At 43.4% G+C, this 17,033-nt stretch overlaps 1 protein-coding gene across 3 annotated transcripts in view; it reads right to left on the minus strand.

Annotated features, from left to right (window-relative positions):
* Nucleotides 1–2,931: 2,931 nt before the first annotated feature.
* Nucleotides 2,932–17,033, minus strand: part of kalrna (kalirin RhoGEF kinase a) — an 85,318-nt gene continuing 71,216 nt past the window's right edge. For 2 of the 3 annotated variants that reach the window (XM_076156171.1, XM_076156180.1), the window contains one exon: nt 15,386–16,938. In XM_076156171.1, the coding sequence (XP_076012286.1) occupies nt 16,651–16,938 (288 nt within the window). In that variant the 3' untranslated portion in view covers nt 15,386–16,650. Of the gene's footprint in view, nt 6,116–6,260; nt 6,400–6,517; nt 6,667–7,042; nt 7,095–7,199; nt 7,279–7,512; nt 7,675–7,813; nt 7,946–8,189; nt 8,312–8,773; nt 8,937–9,125; nt 9,154–9,833; nt 9,903–12,249; nt 12,416–15,385; nt 16,939–17,033 lie in introns of those variants that run through there. The other variant, XM_076156189.1, reaches the window with a different exon arrangement.

Raw genomic sequence — 17,033 nt, forward strand, 5'->3', positions numbered from 1 at the left:
AGAGAGAGAGAGAGAGAGAGAGAGAGAGAGAGAGAGAGAGAGAGAGAGAGAGAGCAGTACTCAGCTGTCTGCTACTTTCATGTGGTTCCAACAGCCAAACGATCATTTGTTCTGAAAGGAAAAGCGGCCGCTGACTTCCTCTCTGAAGTGAGACTTGGTTGTTGCATGATGGTGAATGCAGCTCAGCATACAAACTGACCAAAGAGTTTGGCAAACCATGAGCTCTTTTCACTGTGTGATACAGAAAGACAGGAAAAGAGAGAATCGCAAGAGAAAGTTGATTTAACGTAATTTATTGGTCATTGGTCGATAATAGCATGGAGAGAAAGAGGAGAACGGGTAAAAGAGGAATCATTAGTTGTGTCTCACATATGGCTCTGGACTGTCCAGAGGATGTTGATGTCTCAGTTGAATTTGATCCACCTCCTGAGCTGATCTGTGCTGACCCACAGCAACTACATATGATATTCTACAGTTTGTGCAATAAATTAAAATTATTAAATTAATAAAGTAATCAGCAGCAGCAACACGGCACATGTCCTCCTCCATGCTGGTAAATATATTGTGTAATATTAAGGACGTCAGTGCGGTCAGAGACATGGAGGAACATAAAGCTATAAAGTGCCTCAGACCTCCTGCACATGTTCTTCATACCTTAAGGGTGAATTTATTCAACATCCATAATCCCTGTTTGGATTTAATCCACGAGTCAGCAGAAATGGAAATGGCGCTGGATGAAGATTGTGTCTAGATTCTGGATTTAAAGTGACAGAATGTCCTTATGCCCAAGACCCAGGACTTAATCTAATGTGCAGAGCCTTTGACAGATGAAGCCTGACAACCTGACGCTGAACATAAATAACACAGAAATGAATGAACTCACTGTGGACATTTTGGAGATCCAGAAGCATGAGCGTACATCAGCTGCTCTTCGAAGATAAATCGAGTCAAGCCAGTTTTATTTGTGTAGCCCAATATCACATACAAGGGCTTTACAGACCCACAACATCAGGAACATTTCCGACCCTGCCCAAAGCTCTCTAGGAAGACAAGGAAAAACTTCACAGAAAACCTTAATGTATAAGGAGCCAAGGAAGAAAGGTACACAAAGGTACAAAAAAGTCATGCATTGGTAAATGGCATGCAAGACAGGGACGAGGAAGGGAGAGACAGGCAGCGAGAGAGGGTGAGAGAGAGAAAGAAGATGACAAGAAAGGTAAAGCAGTACAATGTAGTCCTATGTTTGTTCTCTCCTGGGGCAGCGGTTCATGCAGGTAGTTGAGGATGTTTCAACTTGGCAGAGCAGATGGTGGGAGGTTACTTAGGGATGAGGTGAATGTCAGGTTGTAAATGTGGTGGTGGGGGGAGCTGCAGAGTCCTGATGGTGGAGCACCCCTGCGTCCCTCTGGGAAAGCAACCGTCTATCACTGAAACAACCACAGAGCCTTGGAGCTGAAAAAGAGCTGATCCACGGGCCAGAGAGGTGATCAGTAGACATCAGGAGACATAGGATGTAAGGTGAGAGGGTTAGGGAAGGATGGATAGAGAAAATCAGCTAATGTGCCACATCCTCTTAGTGCATTGACACTATCACTCACCAAGAGTGGACAGAGTCTGTCTGAGCCCTGGGTTTAACCCGGGTTGACTAATCACTCTGCTGGAAGTAGGAGACTGTGCTTCCTGCCTATTTAGCAAATAACAAAAATGAACTGGAAAGAGGTGCGTCTTTAGGTGGGATTTGAACATTTCCAGGGATCCTGCCTCTTTAACGAGAGCAGGAAGTGTGTTCCAGAGAGAGGGAGCGCGGCCTGAAAATGCTCTTTTTCCAAAGGTCTTCGTCTTGACCTTTGGAATGACAGAGATCTTAAATCACGCAGGAATGTAAATAAGGTCAGAAAGATACACAGGAGCTAGGCCATGCAGTATCTTATAGTTAAGAAGTAAGACCTTAAAATCAGCCCTGGCATTGATTGGAAGCCAATGTAGCGACGCTAGGACTGGTGTGATGGGATCGATAGTCGTCTTGCTGCAGTGTTTTGAACAAGCCATGAGCCATGAAAGGACCATGAGAAAGAGAAGGTGCCAAACTTTCCATATCCCCAAGGACCTCTTGAGGTAGCAAAACATCTGTGTTCTGGTAGGTGCCCATCAGAGATGATAAGTCCTCAGGTGGCTGAGACAAGGATATCTCCCAAGACAGCGTCTGGCAGACATTTATCACTGTAGCATTAAATCAGTGTGATAGTGTCTAATGAATAATAAATTCTTTAAAGGTATGGTTCAACAGCTGCAACACACCCCAGCCACTACTTGTTTGTCCTTCCGCAACAATTTCAATGCCATAAAATATTTCAATGGAACCATTAAGTCTGACCTGCTAAACTGAAGTGTTTGGACAGACTTTGCAGTTACAGTTATTGTCTCATAGGACAGGATGTGCTGTCTGCAGGCTTTGCTTAGTTAAAGAGCGTGTGAGCTGATGGAAAAGTTGTTCTATTCAGAAAATAAGATGATTTTTGGACACACTTGTGTTGCTGATGACTCATATCTCCCCAAAGGAGGAAGCGGACGTCTTAACAGCCGGAGAAGACGTCTACATTTGTGCTGCTAGCTTTGACTAAATCGTGTTTGGGGAAAGCTTAATGTTGCGTTCTGGCGATAGCAGAACTCAACTGCACTGCATAGTTGATCAGTGGAATAATGCAGTGAAGCAGCAACAGAAGGACAGCGAGGCTCCTCACACTGAGGTCATATGGCCGCAGGTATGTTAGTTTGGTGAAGACATTTGGAAGAATGAAGTCATTCTTGGGTTGTCTTTAATTTGTAATGACACTTAACTTATTTCGCACACAGTGTTAAAAAAATAATAATACTTATACTCAATTGGAACACACTCGAGTAGAAAAAAGTTTATTGAAACCTTGTTTTTATTTTAGAAGTAAGGTAATTAGTTTATACATTGTTACATAGTATAATAAGAAGGAGAATACTGCTCCAATACTGAGAATATTACATACATTCACTGTAAACAGCTATTATAAAGAGATTCACCTTGTGTGTGTGTGTGGGGTGGTGGTGGCTTGAGATGTTTTCAGTGTGATCTGGCTCGTTTATGGTGTGTTTATGTACTTTCAGTATGATCACGTGCTGAGTGAGATTGGAGCTGTTTTCCATGTTGCCGTGTGTTTTCAGTTTGTTCCGAACTGTTCTACTTAACATCTCCTGACCTGAATGTCCCATTGCAGGCGTGCACAGGTGGAGTACATATGTGTGATGAAGAAAATCGAAGCATTGTTTGTATTTTGAGGGCAGTAAACATAGTAAAATAAGACGTGTATTGTAATACACAGTTATCCCAGGATTTCATGATTCTGCTGAGGCAATTTCCTGCATTTTGCTGCAAATTCAAATGTTTTTTTCATAAATCACTACTTTTACAATTTTCAGTTATCACAAAGTTTTAAATATCACCCCTGTTGCTTTAAGAGCTCCCAGAGATGTTTCATATTCTTCTTTGACCTTTAAATAAAGTGAAATTGAACGGCAACAAGGATTTCTGGCAACACATCAAGACTTCCAGGTCCAATTTGAACAAACTGATGGGCTGAATGCATTTCAGGAGCAGCCGTAAATGTGTCACTCTGCCCCGTGATGACTGTGTATCTTAAAGTAGATGGTTAACTAGAAAATTATGCAACATCGCAGAAGCTTTAAGAGATTTTCTGCGATCACACAATCACTTAAAGCTGGAGGGACTGATTCTGTCATATTAGATGATTTAACTGATTACAATAACACCTGCATGTTGAACTTTGCAGCAAATGCAGAAGTAGTTTGTACAGCTTGTATCATTGTGTATGATCACCTGGGTGACAGGTAATGCTCCTATATGCTCAGTGGAGGTTTGGGATGCAGAGTTAAAGCAGCATCACACTTCAGTGAGAGCAGGACCAAGTCCAAACAGTCCATTCAGCAGAATGAACACAAAGATGAATGCAAACAAACTCTTTTTATCTATGGGCCCACATGATTCTGCCAGCCTCTCACAGCTGCTGCTAGACAAATAGGAGTGTTTCACAGCTCATTTTCCTCATGCAGAGACGCCCTGACAGATGCCACTGTGAAACCGAAGACACAGGCAGGCCCTTCATACTTCACTCAGACACTCGCCCATCCTTTGTACTCTCGGAAACTGTTATTGAAGTAAGGAAATAAACTGTGTTTCAGGCTTTGTCTTCAGAAAACATTTTCATTCTGGTTCATCATCCTTCTTTTATGTGATGCCAGAGACTAAAACTATCTCCACTCAGCTGTGATTCATAACACTTTATTGCAGCCGTTGACCTTCATCGTAGCGGCCAATGACACTCTTCGGCAGGTCAACTGTTCAGCTTCTTCTGTACACTTTCATTCATCTCAGTTCATCTCATCTCACACTTAGCTCAGACCAGCTCATCGTAGACCAGACTGGTCCTGGCTATCATGCGAAGATGATAATTCAACATAAATAAACATTCAGTAATAAATTAATGGTTACATCACAACGAAGCTCAGTGCTGTTGCATCCAATCTTTCATGGTGGCGTGAATGAATACTCCAAACAGAAGATCTTAAGGAGTCCAGTGTTCTGACTTGCTGCTGTTGGAGTGCAGAGGATTTGTTCCCCCGGCTAGTGGGGATGAACACAAACAGGAGAATATCCACATGAAACAAATACTTACAGCTAAGTAGCTCATCTTAAATAATAGCTCAAATACATAAATAGAAGCAATAACGTGAAATCAAATGTCAATCATACGGTTAGAAAACAACATTCTCACTAGGCCTACTGACATCCCAAAGCATCTCCAGCATTCCTCTTCCTGTTCACACATTAATGCACTGCTGGGTTTATTACTGAAGCTAAACTGAGTATCAGGCGGTCCAGTGTTAGGCGATGAGCTCCTGACTGGGCTGCACAGGTAACTCAGGGGTTAAACAGGAGCCCACCACCACAGCATTACTTGGTCATGCGTCCAAGGGATTCAACTGGTCAATGACCGCCAGGTGAGAGGCTGGCAGAGGGTCTCTCAGTGTGAGTCTGGGTAGAGCAGGAGCCTCCTACGTGTCACACCCACCTGAAGAAGCCTGAAACCCCAGAAGCAGGAGACACTGCTACTCCAAATTAAGGAAAAAAGATAGAAAAAAATCCCTGAAATGAATTGTGAGCAAAATATAAACAATAAGCACTTTTTCCTGAATGATCTGGGTTGTAATAGTAAAGCCCCTAAATAATCATCTGGTCAAAATAAAAAAATTAAATAACTGCACAGGTCAATTATGAAACCAAATCATGTAATCTTGTTTGGGGTGTTTGGGCATTTGAAGTAATCCACGCTCCTCAACAGGCTTTGGCCAAATTCAGCAGCTGTTATGCATTCGACGTACAACGATTGCCAAGGAGGTGGCGAGTTCGAACCCCTGACCACATCCATGTCAGCCACTGAAGCCCCTCCCACTCATAGCCTCATGTGTCACTGTGCATTAGAGTTCATTGCTTCATTGTTCCCTCTGCACATCACAGTGTGTTGCCCATGCTGCCGCTCACCAACCCTTTAATATTGGTGACAGGCCTGACGTCATGCAGCTGTCTTCTCCTGTCAATGAATGTAGCCAATCGAGTCGTATCCAGAGGCTTTTTGGAGTATTCCCCCCCATGAGCACCCCCGCGGCCCACCCATGGGTGCTGCAGACAGGATGTAGCGCTTGGTCTCTTCCTGGGGTCCTCCTGGAGCACTGACGACACAAAGTCCCTTGCCGCCTGGCTCACGTCGCAGAAGAATTCATCTGGGAAGCAAAAGTCCAGGCGGCAGATGTTGACACACGTTTCTTCTGGCGATTCGTCCAGAAACGGGGAAACGCCGCTGAGCATGACGTAACCAAGCACGCCCACGCTCCACATGTCTGTTGCTACGGATACCGAAGTGCCACAAATGAGTTCAGGTGCCGCAAACTCAGGGTTGCCCAGCAAGAGGTGGACGTGGCGGCGGTGGGCAGAGAGCTGCACGGCGTCGCCCAAGTCAATGAGCTTAATGCAGGGGAGAGGAGAGTGGAGGTCCACCATGATGTTCTCAGGCTGCAAGGGAGAGAGAAAGAGAGTGAGACACAATTCAGTTATGAATCAGAGAGAGATACAACGCTTATTTACTTTATATTGGTCAGAGCTTTACACACACACACACACACACACAACACACACACACACACACACACACACACACCTTGAGGTCCAGGTGTGCTATTCTGCATGTATGAAGGTGCTGCAGGGCCTCCAGCGTTTCTCTAATGAAGAACGCCACCTTCTCCTCCATCAGCTCATCGTGGGCCACAAGGTAGTCAAGCAGACGACCATCCTCCAGCCTGACACACACACACACACACACACATGGACACACACAGAAACAGTCAGATTAACCATGTTAATCAACCAACTGAGTGGTGTGTGAAGTGTTGTGGACTTGTGTTGGCTCAGACTTACAGCTCCTGAATCAGCATCAGAGAGCTCGGGGACTCATATGTGTCCAGCAGTGCCACCAGGTGGTGACTCTGGGCATGACGCAGGATGTCGACTTCATGAGCCACCTGCTCCTTCTTCTGCATTTTCTTACTCACAAACTTCACTGCAACCTGGAAGGTGTCGCAGCAAACATGTAAATAACCACAGAAGCTAAAGAGCCATGCAGCCTCAGAGAGAAATAGATAGGAACATGAACTTCTCTGCCAGTGTAAATACATGTAAAAACATAATTTAGAAAATATACGTAGATGGATAGAAAAAATACTAAATATTGTTAAAAAAATGATACACAAAAAAAAAATAACAATTAATAACAAAAACAAAAAACAGGCATACTACAAGCAAATTATAATAAGAAAATAAACTTTAATTATGTTTAATTATGTTTCTTTGATTACAATAACAATTCATCTGCAAATCCAAAGTTTCCTGTAATATTATTTATAAAGGTAGCAACAAATCCAAAGCACATCCATCTTCACTGACCTCTTTCTTTGTGACCTTGTTGAGACATTTTCTTACAACTGAAAAGCGCCCCCTGGTGAAGAGAGGGAGGAAGAACAAAGAGGGTACAAACTCAAACCAGAAGTTGGCGAATGTGAGTGACATCAGTGTGAAAAGATGCAAAAACATTTTATTTCACCTTCCAATTTCACTGATCTCTGAGAAGCTCGACTCAAAGTTTTCTTTCCACTGGACTCCTGTTCCATCGTAACCAGAGTCTGGAAACAGAGACGCTTGGTCAGGTTTGATGGACATATAGACTTAGAGTCAAACTGCAGAATGTAACAAACGTTCTTCACAGTATCTGGGATCGTAGTGTGCGAGTACAAAATAGAGAGAAGTAACATATGGAGCAGTGCTGCCTGTGAGTGAATTTGTGAAAGAACAGAAGGGTAACACAGTAGAGTGTACAGTATGTGTGTATATGTGAAGGTGTGTGTGTTAAGTCGTACTGCTGCTGGGCAGTGTAACCATGTTGGAAGGCTCAGACGGTGGGCCGACGCCCCATCGGTTGGATGCTCGGACTCTGAACTGGTAGTGACCCCCGGGGATCAGAGTATCAATCTGGACACACTCCTCCCTGCTGCTGACTGCCTGCTGCCATAACAAGGAGTCTGAGATGTGTGTGTGTGTGAAAGAGAGAGAGAGACAAATGGGAAACAGTAGTAATTATTAGTCATAATTATGAATTAGATCAATGAATTACTGGTCACACACACACACACACACACACACACACACACACACACACACCTTCCTGTCTGTACTCCACAGTGTAGCTGCTGACAGCACAGTGGGCAGATGCGGCTGGAGGCGGCCAGTGGACCACCACAGCTGTGCTGCTGGCTTCCTGGGCCACCGGCCTCCCAGTGGCTGCTGGGATACCTGCAGCAGACAGAGAGACACAAAACACTCACACAGGCTCAGCTCATTACAACACCCTTTCAAAATCTCTTTGTAACATGTTCACAGATCCTACAGACAGACAGACAGGCGTGGAGACAGGCGTGGAGACAGGCAGACAGACAGACACACAGAAGTGCTTCAACACAACATGACTAATGGTGGAAGCTGAACACCTACGTAAATGTCTGCAGCCTGTCTCCCAGTTACTGTGTTGAAATGTTACCTTGCACTTTAATTGAGGCAGAAGAGGAGGCAGCACCGTTGTCGTTAACGGCAACGCAGGTGTAAATACCAGTATCCTGAGGCATTAGGTTGCAGATCTTCAACAAGATGTCACCTGTATCCCTGCAGGGGAGGAGAAGGAAGAGATGAGACAGCGGCGATAAAGAGGAGAGGCAGGAGAAAATAAGAGGAAAGAGGAAGAGGAGAAGAGTTAGAGGAAGGAAACATGTGTCTAGGAGGAACAGGAGATGTGGAAATGGAGGAAGAAGAGGAAGGTAGGAAGGAAGCTAGACAGAAAGAGATGGATGAGGGAGAATGGAGCATAATGAGGAGACAATGGAGGGAGGATGAAGAGGGAAGAATATATAAAAGAGGCAGGAGAGGACAGGAAGAGGAGTATGACAGGGAAAGCAAGAAGAGGAAGCAGAGCTGGGGAGGAGGAAGAAGAAGAGATGAAGATGAAGAGGAGTGTTGGTGGAGGAAAGGAGTACGGCGAGGGAGATGAAGGAAAATGGAGACCAATCCTCAACACACACACACACACACACACACACACACACACACACACACACAGCACAGTGTTACCTGATGTCTATGGTGAAGCGGCTGGTGCTGCTCACTGGGTTCTGGTCTGGACCCTTCAGGGTCACAGTGGGTTTGGGTCGCCCACACACTTTACAGCACAGAACCACCGTCTCTCCAAACGCACACACCACATCTGAGAGGGGGACCAGGAACTCTGGCGCAACTGCACACAGGAAACACAACAAGTCAGATAAAATGAGTGATGTGTGATCCATCATTTGATCCTCTGTGTGTTTGACATGAAGGTTCTCTTGTGATCACTGTGGTTTAATGCGAGTTCATTTTAATGGAGCACGAGGAAACATCTCACTTCCATTGTGAGGAGCACTGTGACACTGTTACACACACTCACCCTGCTGGATGAAATTGGGGTTCAGGAGCTGAAAAACACAAGGTCACAAAATAAGTATCATTACAAATAACCTGCAAATGTCACTGAAATCCTGTTTATATTTCACATGATGCATATTGGGGTTCAGCCAATCAGGAAAGACTTCCTTCATGGCAGCATTGGCAGAAAATGCTTCATCCTGACTGCTCACTGTGAACCCTGAACCCTGAATCATGCACAAATACTCATGGGTGCCTTTTACACTTTCATTTCTCAACACTAGAGGGCAGCACATGTCAGATAGATAGGTGGAAACACTGAGGGTGTTACTGTGACGTAACTAATGACACAAGCACGTAAAAAGCCCTGATATGTCGCTGATATGATGCTGCTTCAGAAGAATACAAACAGCTTACACATATCAGAGAAAGATCCAGAAGCATGTTACGGTTTATGAGTGACTTCTTTGTTTGAGTTCTGTTGACTGAGCTTCTAGTTTGGGAAAGTTATCTTGTCATGTGCTAATGTGTCTGGTGTTGAGCTCGTCCCTGTGAAAGGCTTTTTAGTAACAATGTGTCAGTACTGGGACGCTACAAAGCCCTGAAGGACTCACTGCTCAGCTTTATTCATCAAAACCTCTTGTTGTTTTAGTGTTGTCGTGCTGCATTTATGTCAAACTAATTCATCATGGGTTATCCAGTGTGTGTGTGTGTGTGTGTGTGTCTGTACCTCCATGCCTGTCTTTGGCAGACTTTCTAAGTCGTCGTCACAGTCTGAATCGTCTGATGTGTGAACCTCCTGGAGAAGGATGACGAGATGAAAGGAGAAAGAGGTAAAGGAGGATGAGAGGAAAAGAAACAGCAAGCAGAGGTGATACATGGGAGATGGGTGGAGAGGAGAAGACGAGAAGGAAGCAGGGATACAATTAAATACGGATGTAGGGAGAAAGGGGAATAGGATGAATGAGCAGAGGAGGAGGAGGGAGAAGTAGAGAGGAGAGAGGGGAAAGGATCAGGTTGAATAAAGTGTGAGAAGTGAGTGAGGAAGGAGGACGAAGATGGGAAAAGAAGAGAGATGAAGAGTAAGTAGAGGAGGGAAGGGAGGTCAGGAGACTCAAGTGGAGAACAGCTTTCTGCAGGACTGAACAGGAGTGAAGAACATAGCAGGACCCAGAGCCAACAACTCAGTAGAAAATACTTATAGTACTTCTTTATATCATAAACTTTCACCCAGTAAAGAAGCCTCATAGAGGTCAGTAATTGGTGAAGTTCTGGTGGTTTCTAGCAGCCTGGTCCAGAGTAGAGCAGACCTGTTATCGTCACACACACTCACTGATGAGTTGTTGTTGCACTTTGACTTTGAAACAGACACTGTTACTTTATGTGACTGACAAATCAAATGAAGTGTATTTGTATATCCCAATATAACAGATAACTTCACAAAGGGCTTAACAGGCTCAACACAGCAGACAGATCCTGACTTCCTGACTCACATCTGTGACCTCTGACCTCAGCTGGGTCCGATTTTTCCAAACTATTTATCTCATTTCATATTTTTCAATTTAAAAATGTTTGTGAATAAAGAAAATAGTATATATAAAGGTTATTTATAACTCACATTACGATCATTTGGCAGACGCTTTTATCCAAAGCGACTTACATTACATTACCACCCTTCGCAGAGAGGGAAGCAATTGGGGGTTCGGTGCCTTGCTCAGGGGCACCTCGGCAGGGGCTCGAACCGATGACCCTCCGGTTCCCAAGCGAAAGCACTACCCACTGAGCCACTGCCGCCCCGATAATGTATCAACTGTAGATTATCTTTCTCGCATATTGTTTGAGATAATGTAAGGAAATGTCAAATAAATGAAAGAGACCACAAACAGTTTCCTGTTTTGCTCCACATTGACATGCTTTAAGGAAAAGCAGATCAGCTTGGCCTCCAGCCTTTTCTGTCACTGAAATGTTTTATTTGCTTAGTGTATTCGCACATATAGATGTGCCATCCTGGAGTTGGACTGCCTGTGCAACATCTGTAGGGTCCAGGTATGACCTCATGCTACCAGTAGAGATACTACTGACCCTTACCATTACAAAACTAGTGAAAAAGTCAGAAAAGATGAGGAAGGAAAAAAATGTCAATGGCCTCCAACTGGAAAACCATTTCTCTTTGGGGTTCTTCTCGTCATTGCCCCTCTAATGCACCTGTTGTTAATTTCATTAACACAAAAGCAGCTGAAACTGATTAACAACCTCTGCTATATCCCAGAAATGTTATTGACTTGATGCTATACTCTGATTAAAAGTGTTCCTTTCATTTTCCTGAGCACTATATAATGTATGAATGAACCACTTTTAAGACTGCATGTTTATTAAGTAAAGTCCATCTTTGCATCTTTGAATATATTACTTACCTCTGTTTGGTCTTTTCCTCATCTAATATGAAATTACTGGATGCTGTTACACACACACACACACACATGCACCTGCACACACATGTTGACCACACAGATCATTGGCTGAGCTCCATCCCAGCAGTCAGTCAGTCACACTCATGTATCCATGCAGAGGAATGAACTAGACACACACACTTTATTTTGCAGCTGGTGCTCTAAAGGGAAAAACTGATGGATGCAGCAGGTCTCAACCTTTGCACTCGTCTGTTTGCATGTTGGGGTGTTCGTGTCTGAACAACCAAACTAGAGTCCATCATGACCTCACAACACCTGTGACCTCATATGTGCCCAATTAGTTTGTTTGAATAGAATATGATCAGTCTCCCTCAGACAAGATTTTTCAATATTTTTGATATTGTCCATCCTCTCAGCTTCCTATCAAATTCATTTTAATTCTTATAAGTTTTATTTAACCCTTTAGGGGGCAAGTGGCTTATATATCCATAATTTATCCAGTCGGAATGACTTAACATAAATATGTTCTAGCAAATTTAGAATTCATAATTGTTGATGAGTGCTGAATGAAACACCTCACCTGCAGGTTGAGAACCACTTCTGCACATACACACACACACATATACAGACACAAACACACGGGAGAAAAGGCAGGCATGGGAGTGGGGAGGCAGGTGAGGGGTTCTGGCACACTCATGACATCATCAGCATGTGCTGCCGGCCTGCTTTACTCACTTTGGCCTTTACCCCTGTGGTGGCGGGGGAGGAGAGCGAGGGAGGGGGCGTGGTCTCTTTGGGCTTACGGAGGAGGCCGTTCTCCTGACTTCTGATCCCTATGGCGGTGGCATCCTTGGCGTCGACGCGCTTCCTGGAACGCAGTGTGTTCCATGACAGAGACTTCCTGTACGGTACAGGAACCAGAAATATCAACCAGCCAATCAGAACAAAGGCCCTGTGGGTCCAGTGCGGTCTGGCTGCAGAGGCAACAGGCTGTCAGGTCAACACCTCCTGCTGCATTACCTCACTCAATAATCACTTTTTCAGTTTATCACATTATTTGCTGTCATTTCATTTTTTAAATAAATTGTAATAACAATTCTTATTATTAGCGGAAAACTTACAGAATCTGACATGTCAACACATTAAAGTGACAGCTTTAACCTTTTTACTTGATCATATTTATATATAATATACTTATACAGCTCTCTGTAATGCTCAAGACTTATTGGTCAGTTGCAGCAATCAGCGGTCACTTATTGTCTTATTGGCCAAACAGTCATCTGAGTAACTTCACAGTTTGTTGCCATTTGCTTAACCGAGTTACTGTATCACTACACCAAGACTACCCAGCATCCACTCTGAGCTACAAACTAGCATAGCAACAATATCATGCATCACCCAGCATCATCTTGGGACAGCAATACAAACAGGAGACGTCATTGTCAATAAATGACGTTAGTATCATTATAGTTTCTTATTGTATGTGTTGTGCACACCCTTTTATCTCTGTTCTCATTTTTTTGGAATCAGGATGTTGAGTTAGTTGTAGCTGAATTTTCACTGAAGTGAACCGATACACAGAGAAAATATATAATCTATTACTTATGTGGAAGATGGCTTGTTAAATAGTATATATGTCTGTACCTGATTTATTTCACAAATCTTTCTGGCCATCAATGAGCTGATTACCTTCATATTTAAATCTAACACCAGCCTGTGACTTCTGTAAATAAAATAAAGCTGAAATATCTCCCTTTCTTTACCTGTGTTAGGTTGATTAATTTGTGCTAAAGTTTGAAACGTGTAATACAGTGTGATGACTGTGACGACAAGAAGACAAAAAACTGCATCTGCATCAGTCTGTAGAGGCGGGAGGTGATACTGAGAGGCTTTTGTGTCTCACAGTCTCATACTGCGATCTAGGAGCTAAAATGTCATTAAATGTCATGTCACTTACTAACAGGCCAGACATGCACAGTGGGTAATTAAAACACGTGAGCACAAGGTTTCCCTCAGCAGACTGTGTAGTGTTTCCAGACCTTTCTACTGACTGGTGTGAGGTTTAGATTTTCTGTGAACTCAGCCCTGTTTGTTCAGGAGGTCAGATATGCTCTCAGTATTCCTACAAGGTCTCCAGATCTCTGCTACAAAGATCATTCATCTACTCTACATACTGGCTCATGGTGATTATGGAAAAGTAAGTTCTTTGCTGCCAAAGGAATATTAAATATAGGAACGTTTTAACCATCACAGTCTCTCATTTGTCTCTCTGCTTTACACTTTATGTTACCAGCACCTAGCAGACCATACGGAGGAAATGATTGAAAATGATCTGGTGTTGTGTGTGTGTGGTTCCATGTCCATAGGGGAGCGCTGTTGTGTGGGGCTGCAGCCAGACTCTTCTGGCCCAGTAAGACACATTAAGGATAGATTGAGAGACACCAACATGAAACACAGAAACAAACAAACAGACCTCTTACACAGACAACTTTACCAAAACACTCGGAGCAGCATGTCCACTGTGTCCTGCAGCTGCCGGCCCCACTGGAGGGATCACCAGGCCACAATATTTCAGAAAATGGCAACAGGCACCCGTGTGACGTACGAATGAAGTGGGATCTACACACTGGCCAAGTAGCATATAGCTCTAATTCAATGCTAGCTTTGTTATGAGGGTCTCCGTGTCCCTTATGTGCCTTCAACTGAACACAGTGATTCAAACGAGACAGAGGGAGAGAAGTGGCTTTTAAATGATAGTTTGCTTACTTTCTTACTTGTGACCTGTCTTAAACTACAACAAGGAACAATGTTTGTGTCAAAAGCTCAATAGCAGGAAGTTCAGCGGCCATCCAGGGTAACAAAGGGGAACAACTATTTTATATTTCTAGACGTTAACTTCGCTGAGATAAATGTCTGAATCCTCCATTGTTCTTTACGATGTGTTTATGATATGTTTAACAGGGTTTAGAGCTCATATGTCCATGTCCTATGTTTGGCGTCGACTGCATTAGCCACCAAGAGACCAACTGCAGGTCTGTAGCCGAGTGTGTGGCTCAAGGGCAGTGACAGGAGCATTAACCAGACACATATTTTGATGGTGTGGGAAACACAAGTACCCAGAGGAAACCCACCAAGACTGTCAGGACCACCAGGGGTCGCCAGGCAAGAGGCAACAGTGCCTTCCATTGTTTCTCTTTCCTTTACACTACTACTACCTTTTCCCAGCCCCATCTACATCTCGCCTTAAAATCTATATACAAATTCTTCATCCAGACAAAGAAAAACATAAATGTTAAATGTCAGAGTGCAGACCACATACGGATTTCCTCTAACTCGCACTGTGATCATGTCTCTGTCAACGCCACCTGCTTTGAGTAATGAACATATTTGGTTTGAATCAGTAGTTGTGACTTTCTGGAAATGTGTGCTACAACATGGACATTGGTCAAAAATGATTTGTTATTAGATAAATGGATGAAGATCCATGTCCATGAGGACAGGAAACCACTTACTGACATAATGGGAACAGACTTCAAGGCAAAGTGCGATGCAAATCTTTACATCAGCTCATTTTCCTGATAGATTATCTGGATACAAATGTCACATTTTAATAGAAGATGTGAATGAGGCCTTTGTCTCCAAAACTTAAGCTTCAAAACTCAGCTTTAGATATGCTGCTTCAACTAAATCAGTTTGAAGAGAAGGTGGAACTTAAAATCAGGTGATGTTCTAATTTCAATTCAACTTATTTAAACACTTGTGGAGGGACAAACCGGTAGGGTTAGTGAGAACAAAAATTATTCCAAAAAAGGCAAAAGAAACTACAAGGACATAAAACAATAATACAAAAGGCTGAAATTAATCATCGAGGCAAAATCACAACAATCATTTTATTTCGGCATGTTTGGTTTGTGATGTTCACTAGACTTCATCATTGTAAACCACTATTACCACCGATCAGTCAAAGGATTGCCTAGTTACCATGGAAACAGCACATTAAAGTCAATGACTGAATGATGATCATCAGTTCATGGCTTATGATCATATTTGTCTTTTTTGGACTTTTTGAACAGAAATATGTGTATGTAGTCTGTGCACACACACATACACACATACGCATACTGCTCATTTCAACTTCTACTGTCGTAGTTTATTTACAAATATTAAAAACTACAAACTGTCAATGGTCTTCATCTTAGCACACCACAGCCTTCGTCTTCATGGTGCTTCAGTTAAGTCACTCAAGTCCAAAAAGGTTTATTTTACATATTTAAAATACATCTTAAATCACCATTATCAGACCATTAAATCAAACATATTGCACAGCCTAACTTCATTCAGATTTTTATCTCAAATAGTGCAAAAGGATTTTTAACAGGAATGTTGTAGAGCCTCATTCAAAAAAGAAAAAACTTTGTACAGTGAAAATATTAAACAAAATCAACACAAAGAGGGAAAAATCCAACTTCATCCCCAAAATTAAAAATAATAAACAAGAGGAGGAATAAACTCATCCATACAGATTGCCACAGACAACGGAACAAACTTTCTCCAGTGCGGAGAACGGGGCCACCTGAGTCCACCTGAAGGCCCCGCTCAGGTTTCATTCATTAAAACAGTAAAAATACAAAAAAAAAACAAACAAGAAAAAGCAGGTGTTAGAAACTGAAAAAAAAAGTGTCCGGTTTTAGCTCCACAGGGTGTTAAATGCTTCTCTCTGCTTGCCACAGTCAAATATGACTTACAGGTCACTTTGTTTCTGCAGGAGAATGTTTTTATATGAAACCATCAGTGTCAGTGGGTTTTATGTCAGCTTCATGTTGTCGCCACACAGCTGAAATGTGGCTCGGAAATAAAAACGAAGGACTGCGGTCTCTTCAGTTTGTACCTTTAACATCCGCGGAGATGTGAGGAGAGACCAAAATGTCTCCAGTGAAGCCCGAAAGGTCAAAAAGGGAGGAGGAGTTAGGAGTTAAATAATGGCAGGGGCAGTGAGGGTTAGGAGGTAAGGTGTCGGGAGGATTAGGAGGGCAGGAAAGGAGTCGACAGAGCTTCGGTGAACTTCAGCTCTGTCGTCCAATCCCAGTGCTTGGGTTCAAAACCAAAGCAGGGAGTGCGTCTGTGGCGGTGGGGGACTTACTTGATGTTGTTAGCATCAGCCACTGCTGTTGAGAAGGACGATGTGGATGACGAGTCTTTTATGGTCTTGGTTGACGGGCCCAAGACATATCCTGGCACCCAGCCCTCTGCAGCAGGTGACTGGGTGTTGGCTGGCCGATAAACAAGGTACATATTCTGCTGATTTGTGGCCAGAATCTGGACCGTCTCCCCCTGACTGACACAGATCTCGTTCTCCTTGAGCGCAGAGTAGTCCTGAGTCACCAGCACGGTGGAGGAGACGCCATTAAAACCCACTTCACCGTCCTGAGGAGGAGAGGAGAGGAGGAGGAGAGAGGAGAGGGGAGGAACACATAAAAGGGTTAAGGGAGGGAAATTAAGGGCAGAGAGAAGGAGGACAA

The sequence above is a fragment of the Genypterus blacodes genome, unplaced genomic scaffold (genome assembly GCF_046128005.1).
Source record: "Genypterus blacodes isolate CSIRO-AG114 ecotype Tasmania unplaced genomic scaffold, CSIRO-AGI_Gbla_v1 ptg000008l_1, whole genome shotgun sequence".
NCBI classification, from domain to species: domain Eukaryota; kingdom Metazoa; phylum Chordata; class Actinopteri; order Ophidiiformes; family Ophidiidae; genus Genypterus; species Genypterus blacodes.